The 25,971-nt window shown below is 34.2% G+C and overlaps 1 protein-coding gene across 1 annotated transcript in view; it reads right to left on the bottom strand.

Annotated features, from left to right (window-relative positions):
• Positions 1-25,971, bottom strand: part of LOC136816762 (calcium-transporting ATPase type 2C member 1-like) — a 55,111-nt gene that overhangs the window by 13,664 nt on the left and 15,476 nt on the right. The window contains exon 19 of the mRNA XM_067073080.1: positions 24,215-24,450. Coding sequence (XP_066929181.1) covers positions 24,215-24,450 — 236 coding nt within the window. The remainder of the gene's footprint in view (positions 1-24,214; positions 24,451-25,971) is intronic.

The following is a 25,971-nucleotide window of genomic DNA, read 5'->3' as shown; positions in this document are numbered from 1 at the left end:
GAAAAATTGAAACAATCAGTCAGAAAAAATAGCGTTTAGCGAAAATGCATAACGCATTAAATTTCATCATTGATTGTTGATGGGGGGAGAGGGAAAAATAAATAGAACGGTTGCAAAAATCAGTTTTTTATTGACAATTGAATCATGTTTGATGTTGAGCATTGTTACCAATGATGTTTTTGTGTGAGGAAAAAAAACCGGAAATATGTGGAAAAAGTCCACGCACGCACGCACGCAACCCACACAATTTAGCAGACTCGAGTTTTATCCAACAAAATAGGATAAAAGGTGTAAAAGCTTTTAGCAAAAAGTGCGGCTTTAGCCCTCTCTGACGTTTTGAAAGCAGGATCCTTTTATCAAGTACGTATATGAAAATAATGGTTTATAGCCCGATCGTAGTAAAAATCCAATAAAATAACATAAAAATTTTAGCACTATTTTCATTTGAAAAAAAAAAGGGTTTAGTTAGATCAGTCGAAACAGTCTTCAGCTTGTTAAACGCTTCCTTTTATAAGAACGAGAAAAATTGACGCTTTTCTGTTCTTATTTTTTTCTCGTTATTTTCAGGCTCTGATGCTCATAATACGCTTACTATCGATTTATTGGCTTGGAATCAGAATTTTCTTTGTCATTGCTGATAACAAGACTGGTATTGTTAATTCCGCATAGCGAAAGTATTACGATAGCCTTTCTATGTTCGTGATTGAATGAAAAATATTTCTATCTTCAAAGAAGGGTGTGAGAATTAGATAAGGGATGTCAATAAAAGACTCAGTAAAGTGTATTAAAACCAAAATTTTGAAAGCAAAAATATATTGTTCTTGCAAACTGTGTTCAATAGTTTAATGATTTTAATATTTTAATTTTGATAATATTATTTACTATTCAGTAAATATTAGATTGTCATGTTGGTTTTAATTAGTCTTTTTGTACTATTTTTGTTTCGTACCAACGATAAATAAAAAAAATATTTTAACATTGGATTGACACGGATGGGGAGAAAGATTGGTCAGAAAAAGGAAAAGAAAAACATTTTTTTGCTTATATCAGCATAATATAACAATAGCAAGACACTGTCCTGATATGAAATATGTGTCTGATATTAAACGGAAACACTTATGTAAAAAAAAAACCTTAAGGTTCAATCAGTTTAATTAAAGATCGATGAAGTTTGATTGAAGCTCGTTTAGTATATGTAATCACATGATAACGAGTGCAATTCGAATATAATTGCACGAGTGATTTTTTTGTTATTAATTTTCCGAGTCCAAAAGGACGAGGAAAATTCGAAACAAAAAAATCACGAGTGCAATTTTCGAATTGTACGAGTTATTATGTGATTACGAGCTAATCGCACAATGGCTTTCACTGCTTTTTCCCAGTTAGGAAAGTAAATTACAGAAATTACACTGAGAGTTTTATGTTTTTCTCTTCTCTTTATGTCTTTCTTTTATTGTTGTTTATTGATTTTCTTTCTCACAAAATAAATTTCGAATGCAATTAAAACGTTCGATGCAAAAAAAATGTAAGAAAAAACATTAAAATCAATTTTGTAAATATTGGCGCCTCATTGAAGAGTGTGATTAACGATTAATTGCTCTCTACAGGATGCAATTAACGATTAATTGCTCTCTTTGAAGGCGCGCCAAAGAAGAAAAAATAACTCATCGTGCGATTAGTTCAATTTATTACATCATCGCCCACTCTTTTTATATCCCAATGGCGTATGGCCCATGATTAATCTTAAAGGGTTGGCTAATATCTATCCCATCGGAAAGGGAAAAGCTAGAGTTTTTTTACAGAACTCATTGTACAACAGCAGAACTTCATCGAGAAAAAACTGTTATCGGACTAAATGCAAACTAATCAAAAAGTTTTTGTAAAGTTCGATACCGTAATTTGGTCTTATTGACATCCCTCATTTAATTCTGACACTTTTCTTTGGAGATAAAAATAATATGAAAGTTGGAATCACTATTGAAAAAGAATTTTTCCTCCAGCAAAGAGAATAGTTTCAATCTTTATAAATATATTAAGCTTCAGTAGAAAAGGGTTGTCCGAATTGGATGAGGGATGTTTTTGTAATCGAACAGTTATCGTTCCAGTTTGATAATGAAAATCGCTTTGATAGGGACAGCCTGGTCTCTGCTGACATATCGAGCGAAATATTCAAACATAATACACCTTTTAGCAGTCTCGCTATCTCCACGGCGCTAGGTAAAAATGCGCACTTTAGTAATGTGGAAGTTTGGTCTATTATTTTTTTTTTATTATTATTTTTTTTATTCAAAACTTTTTTTTATTCTCTTATTTTAAAAACAATACCTTTAATTGAACTCAAAGAACCACAATCGACTTTTATCAAACTTTGAGAAAGTTGCTTGTTTCCCAGGTGTTTGATTGGGGTGGGAATGGAACATGTATTGTTCAAATTGGTTCAAATAGACGATATCGGCTTTCTGAATTCTCCCCGAATGATTACCCATGATGCATTGTTAGGGTTTGGGTTATCGTCCGTGAATTTCTTTGCGCAATGCATCATGGGTAATCATTCGGGGAGAATTCGGTAAAGTCGATATCGTCTATTGGTTCCATTTAATAAGTTCGATAAGTTCGATAATTGAGCTGTTCGATTGACACCGCCTGGGACATAACAACCATCTGTATGGCTCGAACTTTTCTAGCATCTAGGTCACTTAGCAATTTTGAACTTGAAAAGTCCCGAACCTTATCTAAAATTTTGTGGCCCAGTGTCTTACTTGTAACTACAACGGGACATTTGCCAACGCCAAAAATCGTGTAAAATTAACATTTGAAATATTAGAAGAACATGGCATAAACAAACCTTATGTGGTTTATATCCACGACCATGAAGAGAGCCCATTAACAATGGATGATTGGATTCCAATCTCAACAGCATTTGATACACAAATCATCTCAAAGAAAACCATCCAAAACCGCCAACAGAGAGCTCTCCCAAACAGCTGTGAAAACCAATACTACAACAACAGCAAGAATATATTTCCAGGGAGATACACAGTCGAAGCATGACAAGAAACATTTACCTGCAAAGAAGCGTTAAAACTTTGTGGAGAGGTTTTGGACTATTGCGAGGGCTATCTGCCACACGATCTTATAGAGGAGCATTGGATCGCAAATAGCAGTCTCAGTGAGATTCAACAATGCATGCTGGATAATTTTGAGGATGGTGTCTTCTTTGCACCAACTGGCCATTGCATACCACCTTGTAAAGCAACGTATTATGGGCTTCAAACGATAGTATCTAGCCCTGGGTATAACATACTAGCCTTGAAGTATTCTGATCGAAACACATACGAGTTACGCGAAGAGAAACTTGTTTACACTTGGGAAGATTTTTTATCAGGTACTGGTGGTATGATTGGTTTGTTTTGTGGATTTTCAATTCTGTCACTTGCCGAGCTCCTCGTTTATCTTGTATTAAAGTTGACTACCTTTTGTTTGAAAAAACGAATTTGTAACGAAAAACACGAACCGACTAGTCGAAGTCATAAAACTTCAAGCAACTGACTACGCGAAAAGTAACCAACTCATATCATAAACTTGGGAAAAGTTGTAAAGAAGGTAAAATATTATTATCCCGAACAAAGCTTCGAAGACGCTTGCTATAAAACTATCGCTGAACTGAATTGGAGACTTGAATGGTAGACAGGAATATTTGGAGGGATATGAATCAGGTCCGGGTTATCATCAATCCGTTCGTTGAAGTTCCCGGACATTTAAATTTAAATTTAAAAGCAAAGAATTGGAGCACATTGTAAGAATAGTAAACATATTTGAAACAGGTCTAATTAACTTTATATCTTAGCGTGACTGTCTTGGAACATCGCCACACTTTTAGAACCGGACTTTTCAAAAACCGGAAACTTAAAATAAAAGGAAACCAATCAAAAAATATCCAAGGATAGAAAAATTATAGACAATTTTGATTTAGAGATATTGTTATGGTTATTTTTCAACCTGCGACCCAAAGGAGATCCGGAGACTCCTTTAAATAGCCATCTACCAAAACGTAGGGAAGAAGATAGATTTCATAGACTACTCCATTTACCTATAAGTGTTCAATTCAATTGCTTAGCATTAACTTTTACCCCGCCGGCGATAGCCGAGGCCGTAAATATACGTATTTCGTGCGGTTTTAAGAAAAACCGCCCAAACACCTTAAAACGCCTTTAAATCCCGGGAAATGTCTTATATGACGGAGAGAAAATGCAAACAAACTATTTTCAATAGTTTGAAACCACCCACTTTCGATTTTAACTGTCAAAACAAACTGGGAAATCAGGCAAAATATTCTTTGGGAAAAAAAGAGCACATGGACTGATGTAACTAACTTTTTATGTTTATTTAGTGGAAAATGGTTTGTTTTATTGGTTGGAAATGTTATGTATTGCTTGTTTGTAGTTTGGTCAGTGTTTGAGGTAAGTTTCTGCCTTCTTATTCTTTAGTATAACGGTACACCAATGGTGAGCACTGGAGGCTTGCCGGCAGTCATCGACCGTCACAGAAACCTAAGTTAAGGCTTATGATAAGGCTCCAAAAAGTTTTAAAGTGTATATATATTATGTTATAGACCATTTTGATCTAGAGATATTGTTATGGTTATTTTTCAACCTGCGACCCAAAGGCGATCCAGAGGCTTCTCTTTAAATAGCCATCTACCAAAAAGTAGGGGAAGGAGATAGGATTTCATAGACTACTCCATTTACCTATAAGTGTTCAATTGAATTGCTTAGCATCAAGCAGAGAGGCATCAAGTATCATTATGGAGTCTTTTGCATGACCGGTCAGGGATTGAAGCCGCAACAGATTTTTGTTTTGTTTGTTATATATACTTTTTTTATTTAATAATATATGTTCGTATTGTACACGTGTCTTTGTTTCAATAAAGAAAATAAAAAGCCGCAACATTGCGCGTCGTAGCCTAACGCTTAGCGAGCACCTCACTAAAAAGCGGGATTTTTCATCGGGCAGGTCTAAAACGCCTAATGCCTACTACTTAATACTTACTACCTAATACTTAATATTTACTGTATATACCTCAAAATTGCTCGAAAATACCTTTAAAATAATCAGCATGCCCAATTCGACCTAATCTGAAAATTTGGTGTTAAAAAAATTTAAACTTTTTGTCTTACAGTCTTTTGAAGACATGAAAATATTTTCTCTCTTTTTTGCTCTTCACTTTATTTTCCCGCGCTTTTTCTATAAAGTTTACAGACTAGACACATTTTGTCGAGACACACTTTTTCGTAGGAGAAAAATATTTCGTTTGCTCATATTAGCTTTATTTATAAGAATCGGTCGATCTGAAAATTTAAAATAAGTAAGTATGCCTCTGTTTCATTGGAGCAGACGTAACTGAAGTACAGTAGATGGCAGAGAATATTTAAACATGGCTTGATTTTATTACAAACCTGATTTACAAATGACCCTTTCGAGCCAGAATATTGACAGGGTCATTTAATATGGCCTTTTTAAACTTCATTATAATAAGAATTATTAATGTGCTGAATAAGATGCTTTAAATATCACTAGATAGAAATTTCTAGTAGAAAATGCTAAAAGAGAGATTTTTGGAGGTGCTCATTGAACTTTTGCCTATTATTGACAAAGTGACATTATTTGACAAAAATATTATTATAGTTATTGAATATAAAGCCCTACGAACAAATCTCAAGAAGTACTATGACACTGCTCCATATGATGCAGATAATACAAAAGGATACAATTAATGACCTATATTTAATTTCGAAGAGCGTTTAAATAACGTTTTAGCCGATTGGATCTTTATTAAGGAGACAGGGGTGTATAAGAATAATTGATTTGAATATTTACATATGTTTTCTTATAATTAGATCAAAGTCATAAGAGAGAGCAGGAAAAAGAAAAAAACTAAGATAATGACCTTTTGCTTTGTACTTATATGGGGGGGGGGGGGGGAGAAAATATTTACTTTTAATGCAAATATTTAAATACACGTTTTTTTTTTTATTAGAACACCTAAAATTTGGGTGAGCCTGAATGTGCTTATTTTTTTAGCAATTTTCAGCCTAAAATGTTCTTAAATGCGTTCTTAATTTTTTAGACTCCTCTAAATCGACAATATCATGCAAAATAAAGAGCATTTAAAATTGGTAAAATTTGGATAATATTTGACTCTCGATTTTAGAAAATCCATCCATAAGTTCATTTAAAACTGCTTGAAAAGAGGAAAAAATGTAGCTTCTTGTCATTTTTTTCCAAACTGAGGCTGGGCATGTTCTTAAGATGTTCTTAATTTTTCGACGAATTTCAGCCTCAATGTTCTTATAAACTAGGTTCTAATAAAAAAAAAAACGTGTATTCTTTTAGATAACACATTGAAAGACTTTAGGTAAATATAAAGCAAAGACTTATGCGTTGACATTCAAATTTCACGAAACTTAGAGATTTCGAACATGCGAAGGAGTGTCAGGGCCTGGAAGTTCTGGTCTGTAAAGTATCCAAAAGGATTAGGTAGTCAGTATTAAGTATTAAGTAGTAAGTATTAAGTAGTAGGTATTAGGCGTTTTAGACCTGCCCATTTTTCATCTCATTTCTTACTGAGTTCCACTATGACGATTTTCGAAAAATAGAAGCCTTTCAAGTGTTTTGACGCAAATTCGATTCTTTTGCTACTGCAGGAGCTTCGATAATTAAAAGTGACGTCAAAAAATCGAATGTTTAGAGCCCGAAAACCCGGGCTCAAAACATTCAAAAAAGTCGCAGCGTGGAATAGACGTTAATTACGTAAAAAAACGCAGGTGACGTCTAGTATAGGCTACCTAACGCTATACCTTTACACTATGGTAAACTTTTTTTTTCTCCCTGAGACTTTAGGAACGGAATTTTACTGCCTTACAATTACAATTATGATATCCAATGATGAAATTTCTACAATATATTTGTATATAGATTAACGATGAAAGAAAATAAAAAAAATCAGAAAAATATTTATTACATTTTAGCAGATAAATTATGAGTTTTGTTAGGCAAAGTAAAAATTATTCATCTGATCAATTTCGTACTCCTTAGTATACCGTACCACCCTCTTCCTATCACCCCCTCAAATTTAAGAGGCAATAAACAGAGGGTATTGTTCTGTCCAAGCTAACTTGAAAATCAGTTTTTTTACAACCGGCTCTCTCGCTGTTCAGCAGAATTGGCTCTACGTCGATGAAAACCAAACAGCCTTTTGATCCAAGTTCTGAATTCCCGGATAAATTTATAATAAACGAACACGTTGACAGCATTGTTGATATATATCAAATTGTTGGAGATAAGGGTAAGTACTTTAATGGCTAAGCTGTCCATTGTTAGACCATTTCGGACAGACTTCGTTTCGGCAACAAGAGTGCCCCAAACAACAGAAATGAAAATTTTCGGACCAGCAACACAGATCAACATAAAAATGGTTAACCATCTCAAAGTTTGGACGGCCACTTCATTTCTCAATCGTTGTCGGTGCTGTTGTTGTGTGACATTCATATTACCCTCAGCTGCTGTAATTCTCAAATATTTTTTCACCTTCAAGTAGAACCACACGTTACCAAAGATAGGAGCCACCACCAAGCTGAGAACACCAATGCTGTATGTTATCAAATTCACAACAGTTTCCAGATTCCGGTCTTTGATAAACAAGTCTGTTGGAAGAATCCCAAAGATGGCCAACATGTAAAAAGCTGCAGTCATCAGATTGACTTTCCTTTTTGGGTTCTCATCTATCTGCAAAGGTCTGGTGATTTTGGAATATCGATCGTAGGCCATCATCAACAAAATTCCACCAGAAGCTGACATTCCCAAAAACTTAATGAAATAGACGACATTAAAAATCCATTTCACGGTGCCAGGCATGTTTTCAATGACATTGTAATACACGGGTTTCGAATTAAATTTTTGCTTAGCTTTAGCTTTGATCCCATGTAAATTTGCACGAAAAATATCAAGTAAACAGAACGAAAATTGGCCGTGTATCAAGCAATTTTAGCTCATTTTTCCATTTTGACAGACTTTATGGGTCATTATGAAAACAAAAAACATTAAAATAAAAAGTGAATCGTTTAATCATATTTCTTTTATTGAATTTAAAATAGAAAAACATCTTTTGAATGAACACCTGGCTTTCAAAAGAGAAGAAAGGAAATCTATCAACCTTTTATAAGGCATTTCCCCTTATCGCTCCTTTTATTTACTTGATTTTTTCTCTCGCGCCAGATTTAATTCGAAACCCGTGTATTGAGATATTGGTAAACATCCCATATCTCACCAAAAAGACATGCAATAAGATCCGCAATGGCTAAATGGACGATACACAAGTGATGAGATGAGATTTCTCCGAAGCCGTCCTTGGTAAAGAATTTGAGAATCAGCAAGTTTCCAGGAATACCACACAACGCGTTAAGCGTTGAACATATCATGTTAACTGTCGCTCTGTCCCCAATATCCGCCATTTTTAGTCACTGAATTTTTCGCCTGTAGCTAACTGTTATTTTTTTTCCACTGCTAATAAATACCGCAAAACTTCATTACTCTTATATAGATCTCTATCACGGATGTCTAAACTAAAACACTAGATGGAGGTACTTACCAAACTAAGTCACCGAGAAAATCGAAAGTGGAAATGACGTCAGAATTTAAATAATCGCACAAGTGAAATTAGGATATTACTTAATTTAAAGATGGTGTATATTGTTGTTCAACAAAAAATGTCGAAACTTCATTCATCTTTTTAGAGATCTGTGTCCTCTTGGAAGCAAATTAGCAAAAACGAACCGAAAAAAATCAAGGTATAAATGGGTTGGTTCGTATATGAGAAATCATCAAAAATTAAGTATTCTATCTATAAACTAACATTGATAAGTCCCGAGAAATTAATTACGGGAGTATTTTTAGGAGAAGGTGTTAAGAGATGAACGCAGTAGAAAAGCGTTGTTCATTCAGATGTCATTTAACCTAATGTTTTATGGGGCCTGTCTAAAAAAGGTAATACCGAATTTCTAAAATTTGCTAAGTAATATACTTTTTCATTTAACAACAAGTTACTTACATAAGTTACCGTTGTTGGAAAGATATTTTCTAAGCCCTTTATTTTCAAGAAAAGTTTATTACTGATACTTTGAACCTTGATTTGATAAAAATCTTGTTTCTTATAGATTCAGTGACTCAGTGAAAAGAAGCTAGATGTTGAATGGACCTGCCTGATGATGAAAGTTAAATAGCAATACACTTTTTTTATAAGAACAATTTTAAAAGAACAATGAGGCTCAAAAATGCCAAAAAAAATAAGAACAATTTAAGAACAGTGGAGAGGCTGAAGTTAGAGAGTTATAGCAAAAAGAATCACTGGTTTCTAAAATCCTCTAAATAGTAAAGTAAATAGCCAAAACTTGTTTTTACCTTAGAAAAAATAAGAACAAAATAAGAACAATTCAAGGCTCAAAGTGCCAAAAAAATAAGAACAGCCGAGCCTCAGCAAAAATTTACTGGTTCTTATAAAAAAAAAGTGCAAGGAGAAAAATTGAAACAATCAGTCAGAAAAAAAGCGTTTAGCGAAAATGCATAACGCATTAAATTTCATGATTGATTGTTGATGGGGGAGGGAAAAACAAATAGAACGTTCCGGTTGCAAAAATCAGTTTTATTGACAATTGAATCATGTTTGATGGTGGGCATCGTTACCAAGGATGTTTTCGTGTGAGGAAAAAAAAACCGGAAATATTATGAAAAAGTCCAATGAAAATCTGCAAGAACGACGATTTCCAGTAAAAAAAATATTTTCTCAAAAATCAGACTCAGTCATTGCTTATACGCAACTTTGTGCAAAAAATCGTAAAAAACCAATGATAAAATCTCGGCGTATCTAAGGTAACAAAGAAAACATTGATAAAAAGATAGAGATATATCATCCCTTTATTATTTTGTACGTCCCACTGGTCAAAAAATCTTGAATGAACATTATTCGAAAACAAAAATTAATTTCCAAATAATTTTTTCAATTATGCATCATCAATAAATTACATTTTTTAAAGGTTGCTTTTTTTACACCCTAGTGACTTTGTAATAAAATATCAATTATTTACCTGCTGTTATCAAGCCTTACTTAAAGGAAATACTTTATTTAGGAAAATCGAGAGAAGAGAGAGCTGCAAGTTGAAGACAAGATTAATTTTAGGCAAAAATGAGCGGTAGTATCGAAGAAAGAAACAGTCAAGAAATCGCAAAAAGTAAGTTCACTGAAGTTTAAACACAAAAAAGATTCAACGTATCAATCAATAGGCGTACAAAGTTTTTGCGAACTTTCGCGATTTTTTGTTACTTTCGCAAAAGTTTGTATTTTGAGAATTCTTAACAATGTTATTCACAAAAGTTTATGCGCACGCGAAAAACCCTTAAAAACTCTAGAATCTATAAAACTGCCATATTGTGCATATCATACATATCAAATTTCTACCAGGGCGTATTTACATCACCTTGGCGTATTTTGCTTACGCAACACCTCGAAAATTTAGTTAGATCACATGAAACTTTCTGACTTTTGATTAAAACTTCTCAATGCAAAAGCCTACTAAATTTTAAGTTTTAAATACCCAACATGTCGGATTTGGTGACTTTTATTGTTAACATTGGTCATAAAACCCAGCTAAAATCGTGTAAAATTTCTTAGGGGCAAAGTTCTGGGAGGGCGGAGGGTATAGTTTTTTAGGGTGCATTTTACCGGTGTGGGGGGGGGGGTTCCGGAACCGAAAAAAGCATTGCTGTATCTTTAACCGTAATTTTTCAGGTAAATCGAAGCGGCTTCAAGAGAAACTGACGGATTATTCATCGTCGTTTACCATTCATGGTTTATCACGCACCATTCACACAGACTCACATATCGAACGTCTTTTTTGGATCATTTCTTTAATTACAGCAGTTAATATGGCATTATTTTTGGTTCGTACACTAATGAGCAAATACTGGGATAAAGAAGTGTATTGGAGTAGTGAAATGAAAAGCGCTCCACAAAATACTTTTCCAGCTGTCACTTTTTGTCTTGACAAAATGAAATGGTCAAATACGTTTTGCCAAATTCCTGTGGACGACGGAAGACAATTCATTTTTGATAGTAACGAAAAAACATATCATAATCAAACTGATTGGTGGACAGTACCTAAAGCATTGGATAAAGACAATTTCTTAGACGAAGCATAGATGGGAAAATATCTACAAAATATTTCACCGTGTCTTGCTCCTATGACTCGAGGCCATCAGAGTGCAATTCTAAAGATATGATAAAGAAATATTTCAAGTTAGCTCACGAAGATAACCAGTGTCTTACTTGGAACTACAACGGGACATTTGCCAACGCCAAAAATCGTGTAGAATTAACATTTGAAATATTAGAAGAACATGACACAAACAAACCTTATGTGGTTTATATCCACGACCATGAAGAGAGCCCATTAACAATGGATGATTGGGTTCCAATCTAAACAGCATTTGACACACAAATCATCTTAAAGAAAACCAACCAAAACCGTCAACAGAGAGCGCCCCCAAACAGCTGTGAAAACCAATACTACAACAACAGCAAGAATATATTTCCAGGGAGATATACAGTCGAGGCATGCCAAGAAACATTCACCTGCAAAGAAGCGTTAAAACTTTGTGGAAAAGTTTTGGACATTTGCGAGGGCTATCTGCCACAAGATCTTATAGAGGAGCACTGGATCGCAAATAGCAGTCTCAGTGAGATTCAACAATGCATGCTTGATAATTTTGAGGATGGTGTCTTCTTTGCACCAACTGGCCATTGTATACCACCTTGTAAAGCAACGTATTATGGATTTCAAACGATAGTATCTAGCCCTGGGTACAACATACTAGCCTTGAAGTATTCTGATCGAAACACATACGAGTTACGCGAAGAGAAACTTGTTTACACTTGGGAAGATTTTTTATCAGGTACTGGTGGTATGATTGGTTTGTTTTGTGGATTTTCAATTCTGTCACTTGCCGAGCTTCTCGTTTATCTTGTATTAAAGTTGGCTACCTTTTGTTTGAAAAAACGAATTTGTAACGAAAAACACGAACCAACCAGTCGAAGTCATAAATCTTCAACCAACTGACCACGCGAAGATAATAAACTCATATCATATACTTGGGAAAGTTGCAATGAAGGGTTTCATAGAAACGAAAAAGTGTGGACATAAAGAGTAGGCGTGTCACTCACGCCTCTACAGTGCCATCAATTGTGTATCTAGCGTAAAAAGAACAATACAGATAAGCATACTTGTTTGAAAGGTAAAATATCATTATCCCGAACAAAGCTTCGAAGACGCTTGCTATAAAACTATCGCTGAACTGAATTGGAGACTTGAATGGTAGACAGGGATATTTGGAGGGATGTGAATCAGGTCCGGGTTATCATCAATCCGTTCGTTGAAGTTCCCGGACATTTAAATCTAAATTTAAAAGCACAGAATTGGAGCACATTTTAAGAATAGTGAACATATTTGAAACAGGATTATTTAACTTTATATCATAGCGTCCCAGACGGCACGCAACGTAAAAACAACATCCATGTGACATTCAGAACGTCAGAATAACGTTATTTGAACGTTAAAACAACGTTGTGTGCCAGCTGGGGTGACTGTCTTGAAACATCGCCACACTTTTAGAACCGGACTTTTCAAAAACCGGAAACTTTAAATCCAAGGATAGAAAAATCATGGACCATTTTGATTTACAGATATGGTTATGGTTATTTTTCAACCTGCAACCCAAAGGCGATCCAGAGGCTCCTCTTTAAATAGCCATCTACCAAAAAGTAGGGGAAGGAGATAGGTTTCCATAGACTACTCCATTTACCTATAAGTGTTCAATTTAATTGCTTAGCATCAAGCAGAGAGGCATCAAGTATCATTATGGAGTCTTTTGCATGACCGGTCAGGGATTGAAGCCGCAACAGATTTTTGTTTTTGTTTGTTATATATACTTTTTTTATTTACTATATGTTCGTAGTGTACACGTGTCTTTGTTTCAATAAAGAAAATAAAAATCCGCAAATTTGCGCACCGTAGCCTAACGCTTAGCGAGCACCTCGCTAAAAACCGAGATTTTTCATCTCATTTCTTAGTGAGTTTCACTTTGACGATTTTCGAAAAATAGAAGCCTTTCAAGTGTTTTGACGCAAATTCGATTCTTTTGCTACTGCAGGAGCTTCGATAGTTAAAAGTGACGTCAAAAAATCGAATGTTTAGAGCCCGAAAACCCGGCCTCAAAACATTCGAAAACGTCGAAGCGTGGAATAGACGTTAATTACGTAAAAAAACGCAGGTGACGTCTAGTATAGGCTACCTAACGTTCTACCTTTACACTACGGTAATCTTTTTTTTCTCTCCCTGAGACTTAAGGAAGGGAATTTTACTGCCCATTACAATTATGATATCCAATGATGAAATTTCTACAATATATTTGTATGTAGATTAACGATGAAAGGAAATAAAAAAAATCAGAAAAATATTTATTACATTTTAGCAGATAAATTATGAGTTTTGTTAGGCAAAGTAAAAATTATTCATCTGATCAATTTCGTACTCCTTAGTATACCGTACCACCCTCTTCCTATCACCCCCTCAAAAGATGCTCCTCAGGAACAAATTTATGAGGCCATAAACAGAGGGTATTGTTCTGTCCAAGCTAACTTGAAAATCAGTTTTTTTTAACAACCGGCTCTCTCGCTGTTCAGCAGAATTGGCTTTACGTCGATGAAAACCAAACAGCCTTTTGATCCAAGTTCTGAATTCCCGGATAAATTTATAATAAACGAACACGTTGACAGCATTGTTGATGTATATCAAATTGTTGGAGATAAGGATAAGTACTTTAATGGTTAAGCTGTCCATTGTTAGACCATTTCGGACAGACTTCTTTTCGACAACAAGAGTGGCCCAGACAACAGAAATGAAAATTTTCGGACCAGCAACACAGATCAACATAAAAATGGTTAACCATCTCAAAGTTTGGACGGCAACTTCATTTCTCAATCGTTGTCGGTGCTGTTGTTGTGTGACATTCACATTACCCTCAGCTGCTGTAATTCTCAAATATTTTTTCACCTTCAAGTAGAACCACACGTTACCAAAGATAGGAGCCACCACCAAGCTGAGAACACCAATGCTGTATGTTATCGAATTCACAACAGTTTCCAGATTCCGGTCTTTGATAAATAAGTCTGTTGGAAGAATCCCAAAGATGGCCAATATGTAAAAAGCTGCAGTCATCAGATTGACTTTCCTTTTTGGGTTCTCATCTATCTGCAAAGGTCTGGTGATTTTGGAATATCGATCGTAAGCCATCACCAACAAAATTCCACCAGAAGCTGACATTCCCAAAAACATAATGAAATAAACGACATTGAAAATCAATTTCATGGTGCCAGGCATGTTTTCAATGACATTGTAATTGAAATATTGATAAACATCCCATATCTCACCAAAAAGACATGCAATAAGATCCGCAATGGCTAAATGGACGATGCACAAGTGATGAGATGAGATTTTTCTGAAGCCGTCCTTGGTAAAGAATTTGAGAATCAGCAAGTTTCCAGGAATACCACACAACGCGTTAAGCGTTGAACATATCATGTTAACTGTCGCTCTGTCCCCAATATCCGCCATTTTTAGTCACTGAATTTTTCGCCTGTAGCTAACTGTTATTTTTTTTCCACTGCTAATAAATACCGCAAAACTTCATTACTCTTATATAGATCTCTATCACGGATATCTTAACTAAAACACTAGATGGAAGTACTTACCAAACTAAGTCACCCAGAAAATCCAAAGTGGACAGTAGAAATGACGTCAGAATTTAAAGGATCGCACAAGTGAAATTGGGATATTACTTAATTTAAAGATGGCGCATGTTGTTTTTCAACAAAAAATGTCGAAACTTTATTCATCTTTTTAGAGATCTGTGTCCTCTTTGAAGCAAATTAGCAAAAACGAACCGAAAAAAATCAAGGTATAAATGGGTTGGTTCGTATATGTATGAGAAATCATCAAAAATTAAGTATTCTATCTATAAACTCACTCAAGTCCCGAGAAAGAGATAATAAATTAATCACGGGAGTATTTTTAGGAGAAATCTTTAAGAGACGAACGCAGTAGAAAAGCGTTGTTCATTCAGATGTCATTTAACCTAATGTTTTATGGGGCCTGTCTAAAAAAGTTGATACCGAATTTTTAAAATTTGCTAAGTAACATACTTTTTCATTTAACAACAAGTTACTTATATAAGTTATCGTTGTTGGAAAGATATTTTCTAAGCCCTTTATTTTCAAGAAAAGTTTATTACTGATACTTTGAACCTTGATTTGATAAAAATCTTGTTTCTTATAGATTCAGTGACTCAGTGAAAAGAAGCTAGATGTTGAATGGACCTGCCTGATGATGAAAGTTAAATAGCAATACACTTTTTTTATAAGAACAATTTTATAAGAACAATGAGACTCAAAAATGCCAAAAAAAATAAGAACAATTTAAGAACAGTGGAGAGGCTGAAGTTAGAGAGTTATAGCAAAAAGAATCACTGGTTTCTAAAATCCTCTAAATAGTAAAGTAAATAGCCAAAACTTGTTTTTTACCTTAGAAAAAATAAGAACAAAATAAGAACAATTCAAGGCTCAAAGTGCCAAAAAAATAAGAACAGCCGAGCCTCAGCAAAAATTTACTGGTACTTATAAAAAAAAGTGCAAGGAGAAAAATTGAAACAATCAGTCAGAAAGAAAAGCGTTTAGCGAAAATGCATAACGCATTAAATTTCATGATGGATTGTTGATAAGAGAGGGAAAAAAACAAATAGAAAGTTCCGGTTGCAAAAATCAGTTTTATTGATAATTGAATCATGCTTGATGGTGGGCATCATTATCAATAATGCTTTTGTGTGAGAAATATTATGAAATATTAGGAAAAAGTCCAATGAAAATCTGCAAGAACAATGATTTCCGGTAAAAAAAATATTTCCTCAAAAATCGGACTCAGTTATGTTTTGAACATTGCTAATACGCAACTTTATGCAAAAAATAATAAAAAACCAATGATAAAATCTCGAGAAAATGCCAAAAACCGGTTTTTACGACCTAATATTTCCGGCTATTTCGGCCAGAAGATTATTTTTTTTTAAATCTGGCTCCGTCATATTTTGGGCATTTTTATTTTGCAGCTTTGCTCCAAAAATCAGAAAATACTAATGAGCCAATCTCGAGAAAAGCTGGTAACAGACGAACGGATGGACCTACAGGTAGGTCCAAAAAAGCAACAACCTGGGTATTTGGATTTCACAACGAACTTTGATTTTTATGAGTCTGCTAAATTGCTTGGGTTGCGTGGGTGCGTGGGTCAAAAAGTTGCGTGGGTGCGTGGGTCAATATTTTTGCATGGATGCGTGGGTCAAAATATTTTTTGCGTGGGTCAAAATATTTTTTGCGTGGGTCAATTTTTTTCGTGGGTCATATTTTTTGCGTGGGTCATTATTTTTTGCGTGGGTCATTATTTTTTGCGTGGGTCATATTTTTTTGCGTGTGTTATATTTTTTGCGTGGGTCATTATTATTTGCGTGGGTCACTATTTTTTTGGTGATTTTTTAGCTAACTCGATTTTTTTACCAAATTAAAATTGCTCAAAATTTGCTCAAAATTTTCGAGTTAGCTATCTTATGCAAAAATGTGTTGTGTATCTACGAAAACTAAACAAAAGCACACTGTTTTTATGTAACACGTCGTGGCTTATTTTGAATTGCTGCACTTTATTTAGTATAATATTATACAGAATCAACACACACCCGTCTAATTTTTGGGACAAGCTGGAGTTTTTACAAGCTCTTATTTGATTTGGTTGGTCGTTAAGATGTAATAAAAGAATCTTATTACTTTTTCTAAAGAACGCGTCATCTCTATCACTTTAAATGACCAATTAGTGAAGTATCTTGTAAAAACTCCAGCTCATCCCTAATTTTTGTAGACATACTTCAGGTTCACACTTTTGAATTTCATCATGCTATATTTCAGGATTCCAGTGTCATGGAAATAAACACTATAACTTTAAGCAAAAAAAAATTAGATATGAACGTTCATTGCTTCTTTCCTTTCTATTGAAAAATTTCCTCCCTTTTTCTCTTGCTTTGAAAAAAAGTACAGCGTCTTTATTTCGTCTGTTTTTTATTAATTTCGCATAGCGAAAGTATTGCGATAGCCTTTCGCGGCGGCGGTGTCCTCGGAAAAAAAATTAGAAAACGAAAGTGTTTGATACGGTGGACGAACTCACTAAATTTAATTTACAAATTACACGCTCGTATAACCACGGACGATTTTCGCGGGTTTTCTTTGGATTACGTCATATATCTTTGTGTCTTTAGCTCCACAATTTTGATTTTTTCTTTATTTTCTTATAAGCATATACTTTATAAGAATCAAATCAATGACTCTTGATAGACGGTTATATACCTTTCGGTGATTATTTCTTACAAAGTAAACAAAGGATGATGCACAATAGGAGCATATTTATTTTTCTTATAAGCATATACTTTATAAGAATCAAATCAATAACTCTTGATAGACGGTGATATACCTTTCGGTAATTAGTTCTTACAAAGTAAACAAAGGATGAGGCACAATATGAGCATATTTATTTTTCTTATAAGCATATACTTTATAAGAATCAAATCAATAACTCTTGATAGACGGTGATATACCTTTCGGTAATTAGTTCTTACAAAGTAAACAAGAGATGGCAGGCAATATGAGCATATTTATTTTTCTTATAAGCATATACTTTATAAGAATCAAATCAATAACTCTTGATAGACGGTGATATACCTTTCGGTAATTAGTTTTTACAAAGTAAACAAAGGATGAGGCACAATATGAGCATATTTATTTTTCTTATAAGCATATACTTTATAAGAATCAAATCAATAACTCTTGATAGACGGTGATATACCTTTCGGTAATTAGTTCTTACAAAGTAAACAAAGGATGAGGCACAATATAAGCATATTTATTTTTCTTATAAGCATATACTTTATAAGAATCAAATCAATAACTCTTTATAGACGGTGATATACCTTTCGGTAATTAGTTCTTAAAAAGGGCTACAAAGTAAACAAGGGATGGCGCACAATATGAGCATATTTATTTTTCTTATAAGCATTTACTTTATAAGAATCAAATCAATAACTTTTGATAGACGGTGATATTACCTTTGTTTATTAGTTCTTAAAAATTAAACAACAATTCTTCTTAAATTGGTCTCTTTTTTTTAGCGATTTTAAGCCTCGTTGTTCTTGTAAAATTGTTTCATCAAGGCTCGATGTAAAGTAGATTTCAAATTGGCTTCAATCTCTACTTTTTGTTTTTCCTATGTAGTTTAAATTCTAGGCGAAATTTTCGACTTCAAGTCGTCTTGTTAATTCTTTATTCTTCTCTTGACATTTACTCCTTTACGACATTTTTTAAATTGGCCTTTAATGTACCTAAATCAAAGAAATTTCACGTGGGGTGGACGAAATAATTGACAACGATTAAATTGTTTAGTAATCGGTCGCCTAATGAATAGAACTTTTGTAGAAAAATTTTCAGATTTTGTCGCCATTTGCTTTGTTCTTTAACACTCAAAGAAAACCCGAAGGATTAAAGCGTGCTATAAGAAGTTATAAAAGCTGACATGTTCAGTCAGCGGAATTAAAAAAATAAAGCCGCTTGATTGTGTACATTTTTTGGCCATTCTCAGGTATATACAAAACGTAACTATTAATTTTGGACGAAATCTCCCAAAAGGGAAAATTCCACTTATAAAAAGACACTCCCCTGTTGGAAACATTTTTTCCGACCTTGTTTATTGGAACAAATTCACCATATTCAGAAAGTACGGAACTGTACAGCTATGTAAAATAAACAAAATAAACCAAAACGTGCTATGTAAATCCACATCCAAAATGTTGGATGTGACTAGTTTGAATTTCAAGGGAAGACATTTTTTCGAATTACAGAGAGAATTTTGACCAACACAAACATTTTGACCCACGCAAAAAATAATGACCCGCGCAAAAAAGTTTGACCCACGCAAAAAAAATATGACCCACGCAAAAAATATTTTGACCTACACAAAAAATATTGACCCACGCACGCACCCACGCAATTTTTTGACCCACGCACCCACGCACGCACGCAACCCATGCAATTTAGCAGACTCGATTTTTATCCAACAAAATAGGATAAAAGGTGTAAAAGCTTTTAGCAAAAAGTGCGGCTTTAGCCCTCTCTGACGTTTTGAAAGCAGGATCCTTTTATCAAGTACGTATATGAAAATAATGGTTTATAGCCCGATCGTAGTAAAAATCCAATAAAATAACATAAAAATTTTAGCACTATTTTCATTTGAAAAAAAAAGGGTTTAGTTAGATCAGTCGAAACAGTCTTCAGCTTGTTAAACGCTTCCTTTTATAAGAACGAGAAAAATTGACGCTGTTCTGTTCTTATTTTTTTTCTCGTTATTTTCAGGCTCTGATGGTCTTAATACGCTTACTACTGATTTATTAGCTTGGAATCAGAATTTTCTTTGTCATTGCCGATAACAAGACTGGTATTGTTAATTCCGCATAGCGAAAGTATTACGATAGCCTTTCTATGTGCGTGATTGAATGAAAAATATTTCTATCTTCAAAGAAGGGTGTCAGAATTAGATAAGGGATGTCAATAACAGACTCGTTAGAGTGCTTTAAAACCAAAATTTTGAAAGCAGAAATATATTGTTCTTGCAAACTGTGTTCAATATTTTAATGATTTTAATATTTTAATTTTGATAATATTATTTACTATTCAGTAAATATTAGATTGTCATGTTGGTTTTAATTAGTCTTTTTGAACTATTTTTGTTTTGAATAATAAAAATAAAAAAAATAAATAATAGACCAAATTGCGGTATCGAACTTTACAAAAACTTTTTGATTAGTTTGCATTTAGTTCGATAACAGTTTTTTCTCGATGAAGTTCTGCTGGTGTACAATGAGTTCTGTAAGTAAAAAAACTCTAGCTTTTCCCTTTCCGATGGGATAGATATTAGCCAACCCTTTAAGATTTATCATGGGCCATACGCCATTGGGATATAAAAAGAATGGGTGATGATGTAATAAATTGAACCAATCGAGCTTCAATCAAACTTCATCGATCTTTAATTAAACTGATTGAACCTTAAGGTTTTCTTTTTACATAAGTGTTTCCGTTTAATATCAGACACATATTTCATATCAGGACAGTGTCTTGCTATTGTTATATTATGCTGATATAAGCAAAAAAATGTTTTTCTTTTCCTTTTTCTGACCAATCTTGCTCCACATCCGTGTTAATCCAAAATTTTTTTTTATCTTTTATTAATTCTTTATTTATCGTTGGTACGAAACAAAAATAGTACAAAAAGACTAATTAAAACTAACATGACAATCTAATATTTACTGAATAGTAAATAATATTATCAAAATTAAAATATTAAAATCATTAAAATATTGAACACAGTTTGCAAGAACAATATATTTTTGCTTTCAAAATTTTCTCTTATTTTAAAAACAATACCTTTAATTGAACTCAAAGAACCACGATCAATTTTTATCAAACTATCATCAAACTTTGTGAAAGTTTCTTGTTTCCCAGGTGTTTGATTGGGGTGGGAATGGAACATGTATTGTTCAAATTGGTTCAAATTGGTTCCATTTAATAAGTTCGATAAGTTCGATAATTGAACTGTTCGATTGACACCGCCTGCGACATAACAACCATCTGTACGGCTCGAACTTTTCTAGCATCTAGGTCACTTAGCAATTGAACTTGAAAAAGTCCAGAACCTAATCTAAAATTTTGTGGCCCAAATTTAGCCTGAACATCAATTTTCAGCTTTAAACAGCTTTTACCCTGCCATTTTCTAATCCAGAAGCTGGAGCTCGACTACTCAACTATTAAAGGCAGAATCCTTTAAGCCCCTTTAATGATTCTGATGGTGAAGCCCCATCATTCAAATCAGAAAGCAAAGATAGTAATTTTTCTGACTAGCGATTTTCTCTTTGAGAAAAATTCTACTCATTTGAACATTTATTTTATAAGAATCAAACTGTTACTAGAATGAAGTCGTTGATATAAAACTTTGTGCATAGACTTATCAAACCACAAAATGAAGTTTCTAGCAATCAAAGAATAAAAAGTTCATTTTTTCTTCTTCATTTTCAAAAATTTTAAATTATTTTTTTTAGTTCTCTGAATTATCTTTCAACAGTTTGATACAATTTCTGAATTGAAAAAATCTTATACTCTTATAAAAGGGAATTTTAGTCGCAGTTTTTGTACTTGCTCAAAAGATAATCCGGATTGGATTGTTGTCAAAAAAGAAAACAAATTAAAAAATCGAAAAACGAAGATGAAAATTAAAGAAGAAGAAATTCAACTTCTCGTAGAACAATGCTATGATCTTCATTTTTATATCAGAAATGCTTTAATCTTAGAACGTTATAAAAAATGCGAAAAAAGATTCAAAAAATCAAAAAAAGTTAACTTGAAAAAAGGGCTCTTTTTGTTATTTTATAATGGTTTTTGAAGTTAATCAGTGATACATTTTGGACTGTATCTTTCGATTTCTTTGAACAATTTTTTCACATTAATGACGTTCTATGACGTTTTATGATAATATTCCACTCCTGTTTGTCTTTTCAACAAGCGAAAAACTGCTATCTAATTCAAATTATATCAAAAGTTATAGTCTTTTTTGTCTCCGCTGCAAATTATACTGAGACAGACATTAGGTGTATGTTTTTGTCGTTACAGGACAATTGCCCCCCGGATAATTGCCCCCCGGACAATTGCCCCCGGGATAATTGCCCCCGGACAATTGCCCCCCAGACAATTGCCCCCCAGACAATTCCCCCAAGGACAATTACCCCCCAGACAATTGCCCCCGGGACAATTGCCCCCCCCCCAAAGAAAAAAAAATTCAGACAATCACCGTTGAGACAATTCTTGATCGGATGATCGTTAGTCTTTTTGACTATTTTTCTTGTTAGACTTGAAAAGTGCATTCAAGAATGCTATGCTGTGGGACGTGGGACGGTGGCTCAGGTGGGACGCTTAAGTGGGACGATGCTGGGACGTTCAGGTGGGACGATGCTGGGACGCTCAGGTGGGACGCTCAAGTGGGACGATGGTGGAACGCTCAGGTGGGACGATGGTGGGACGCTCTTTCATGTTGTCGCTTTAATATTCTTGGCTCCGAGAAAACCCAGGTGCGATTTATTTATTCATTCATTCATTCATGAAACTTAAAAAAACGTCTTCAAAAAAATTCAGGATATTTCAGAGATGAGGTTTTTTATAAGAACATTAAGGCTAAAATCGTGTTACTCGATCACCATAAATTTTGACATCTTTTTTGACTTTTGACATCTGGGGGGCAATTGTCCGGGGGGGAATTGTCTGGGGGGCAATTGTCTAGGGGGCAATTGTCCAGGGGGCAATTGTCCGGGGGCAATTGTCTTGGGGGTAATTATCCGGGGGGGGGGCAATTATCCGGGGGGCAATTGTCACGGGGGGCAATTGTCCTAGAACCGTTTTTGTGTAACGCTTCACTCAAAATATAATGTAGGGCTACTATAGGTACTATAGGCGTCAAGTTTCACGCTTCGCCGTATAGTGTTCAAATATTGTGCGAAATTTTCGCCGTCTTGTTCTAAATTTGTTCATAGGTGTAAATTCACTATGCGCTTTTTGTGTAAAAGCCTGTAAAAACATCTAGCAAACTTGTGGTTGAAATCGATTTTTTTTAAATGTAACAAGCGATACTTTTATGGACCTACCTGGTTATGCATTTAAAACATATAATTGATATCTACGTGAGCATGACCGTTAAAGCATTCATTCAGAACACAAATAATGAATATTCATTTAAATTCTTCGTTCGTTTTCCTCATTGTCCCCCGTGCCCATTTGGTTGTATTAAGGGAAGGGGTTGGAAGTAAGAGACTATCTTATCTCATCTAAAATTTGGTGACTTTGTCCCCGGAAGATACGTCTTCAATCTTTCAGTCGCCGAGCTTTTCGTTTATCTCACATTGAAGTTGACTGCCTTTTGTTTGAACAAGTCGAAACGCTTGAAAGAGCAAGTAAGGGAAGTGTAATATAGTCGAGTGCTGGAATGCCAAGGGGATAATCAGTAATCGTTCCAGTTACGGAAATTCGAGTTATAGAGAGGCAGAATAGCCTAAGAATCTCTTCAAGAGACCGGAGAAATCGTTCGAGTTTATGGAGATAATAGAGTTGAGGAGGTTCGAGTTATGGAATATCTCTTGTAGTTTTAAAGCAATAAATATCGTGAAAAAAGAACGAGCGTACAGCGATATAGTGATCTTCGGCTCTTCCGGCGATGTTTAGAAAGTTTTGGCTACAAAATCAGTTTCATAGAAGATTGAACCATGCTTAATCGGTGGGCATTCATAAGAATAATGTTTTTGTTTGAAAAAATAATGGTATAAAACGAAGAAATCCAATAAAAATCTGCAAAAACGGCGATTTCCGTCATTTTTGGCTGGAAAAAAATTTTCCTCGAAAATCGGACATATTTTACTTTAGGCATCGCTAATTTACATCTTTGTGCAAAAATTGAGAAAAAAACTAATGATGAAATCTCGAGAAAATGCAAAAAACTGGTTTTTCTGGCATATTTCCGGATTTCTCAAAAATCAGGAACCGTCACATTTAGGAAATTTATAAGATTTATGATAACAACATGGTTGCACAAAATACGTTGAAGGTTGTCCAGAGGAAAAATAAACAGAGACATAATAAAAATAGAAACCGACTTTACTAGCGACCAGCGAGGAGGAAGTTTGCCATACAAACGATACCGAATATGAGGGTCGAATTCTATAGTCACTGTGTGACTAAAAGAGAATAATAAGTTCAAGTTGGCCTGTCCTTCCTTTATTACAGCGAAAAGGAAAGAATTTGGTAAAAATTCAAATTCGCATCTCGGATACATTTAGCCATCAAAACCCTTGTGTTTCTATTTAGGTCATACAGTAGCTGGGCATTAAGAACCTTTGTGTTTTTTTTTCAATAAAAGGATAATTAATAAAGACTTACGTGCTCAATTGAAAACGGACGAAATTTCGGATATTGTAATATATGCCTTTCCCTTCTGCTAATGCTGACATGATCGTCCCAAAATCATCATCGGCCAGGATCATATCGGCAGCTTCTTTAGCGACGTCGGTTCCACATTTGCCCATTGCAATACCGATGTCGGCACATTTCAACGCCACCGCGTCGTTCACTCCATCACCCGTCATCCCAACAACGTGACCCAACTCTTGTAATGCCTGGCGAATCAATAGGAATTTTTTTATCTATAAGGCGAGACCAATTTAATTTGTTGTTTTACGGGCCAAGCTATTCAAAAAAGAGGGTCGGTCGGTAGGCGAAAAAATAAAAAAACAGCTAGAACTTCACCTATATATCTCCTAAAAAGGCAGCAAAAACTACTTCCTCTTGAAAAAAAATGCGAAATAGAAAATAAAGATACAAAAAGCTCGAATTCATGGATAAATTGAAAAATTGAACATAAAATTCCCAAAACCTTGGAAAAAATACCAAAATTTTGGAAATTGGCATTCTGTAAAGCAATGAAAATAAATATGTAATACGAAAATCAATTTTATTTTTTTTCGATTTTCGGAATACCCGGGTCGGTCGGGCCCGTAAAACTAAAACAACTAATCAAATTGGTCTCGCCTAATAGGTTTTAGACGGAACAAATATATAAACACTCAAAGTTCCTAGCCTCCCGCTAAAAACCCTACCGGGTGCGCCACAAAAAAGTTTCTCTCTTTGAAACTGATTTTCTCGAATTCGAAAAAATTTTAAAAGAATCATTCCTATTTCATTGGAAAGAAGAAAGATAAACTTAAATTTCGATGGGTCATTTAATAAATTCGGTTCATTAGATCAAAAGTTATGCACCATTGAATAAAAAAGTTACTTTCAGAAAGTGCCCGAAAACGTTAAAATTGACCTATCAAAATTTTATTTTAAAACTAGCAACCGCAATAGGCTTTACATGATTAAGAACATTTTTCAGTAATTAAACACATAAATTTTGAAACTGATGGGTCAAAAGGGTTTAGAATCTTCATCAAAATCATTCTAATTTACTTTTACCGAGATTTTCTTTAGATTTTTGGTTGTAGACTGGATAAACTTGTAGGCTGGATGTACCTCGAAACCCATATTTGATGTATTTTTCTGCATTTTACAAGATTTTTTGGCTTTTTTCAACGAATTTTCTTCCTTTTAATTTAGTTCAACCTTCCTTTATATAACAAAAGGTCATTTAGACAACTAATTATCATTTTTGATGACTAAAACGAAAATACTGATGCATCATGTAATTATGCTTCTGTTTAATTTGATAGGTCGATTTTTAACGTTTATGAGCACTTTCAGAAAGTAACTTTTTTATTCAATCGAGCATAACTTTCGATCTAATGAACCAAATTCAATAAATCACCCGGTAGATTATACCGCCAGGAGGTAGGAACCAAAAATAAAAATCATATATAAAACAAAATAAAGAATAAGGCGAAGTCAATCTAATTTGTTGTTTTACGGGCCAAGCTACCCAAAAAAGAAAGGTCGGTCGGTCAGCGAAAAAAAACTACTTGAAAAAATCTTGGCAAAAATGCAAAATAGAAAATAAAAAGACATAGAAAGCTCGAATTTAAAATTGAATAACCTTGGAAAAAATACCATTCTGCAAAGCAATGAAAATAAAAACGTGCTGCTAAAATCAATATTATTTTTATTTAGATTTTTGGAATTTCAGGGTCGGTCGGGTCCGTAAA

The sequence above is a fragment of the Clytia hemisphaerica genome, unplaced genomic scaffold (assembly GCF_902728285.1).
Source record: "Clytia hemisphaerica strain Z4C2 unplaced genomic scaffold, Clytia hemisphaerica genome assembly, whole genome shotgun sequence".
NCBI lineage: Eukaryota > Metazoa > Cnidaria > Hydrozoa > Leptothecata > Clytiidae > Clytia > Clytia hemisphaerica.
The sequence above is the reverse complement of the archived record's forward strand: the minus strand, read 5'-3'. Positions and strand labels throughout refer to the sequence as shown.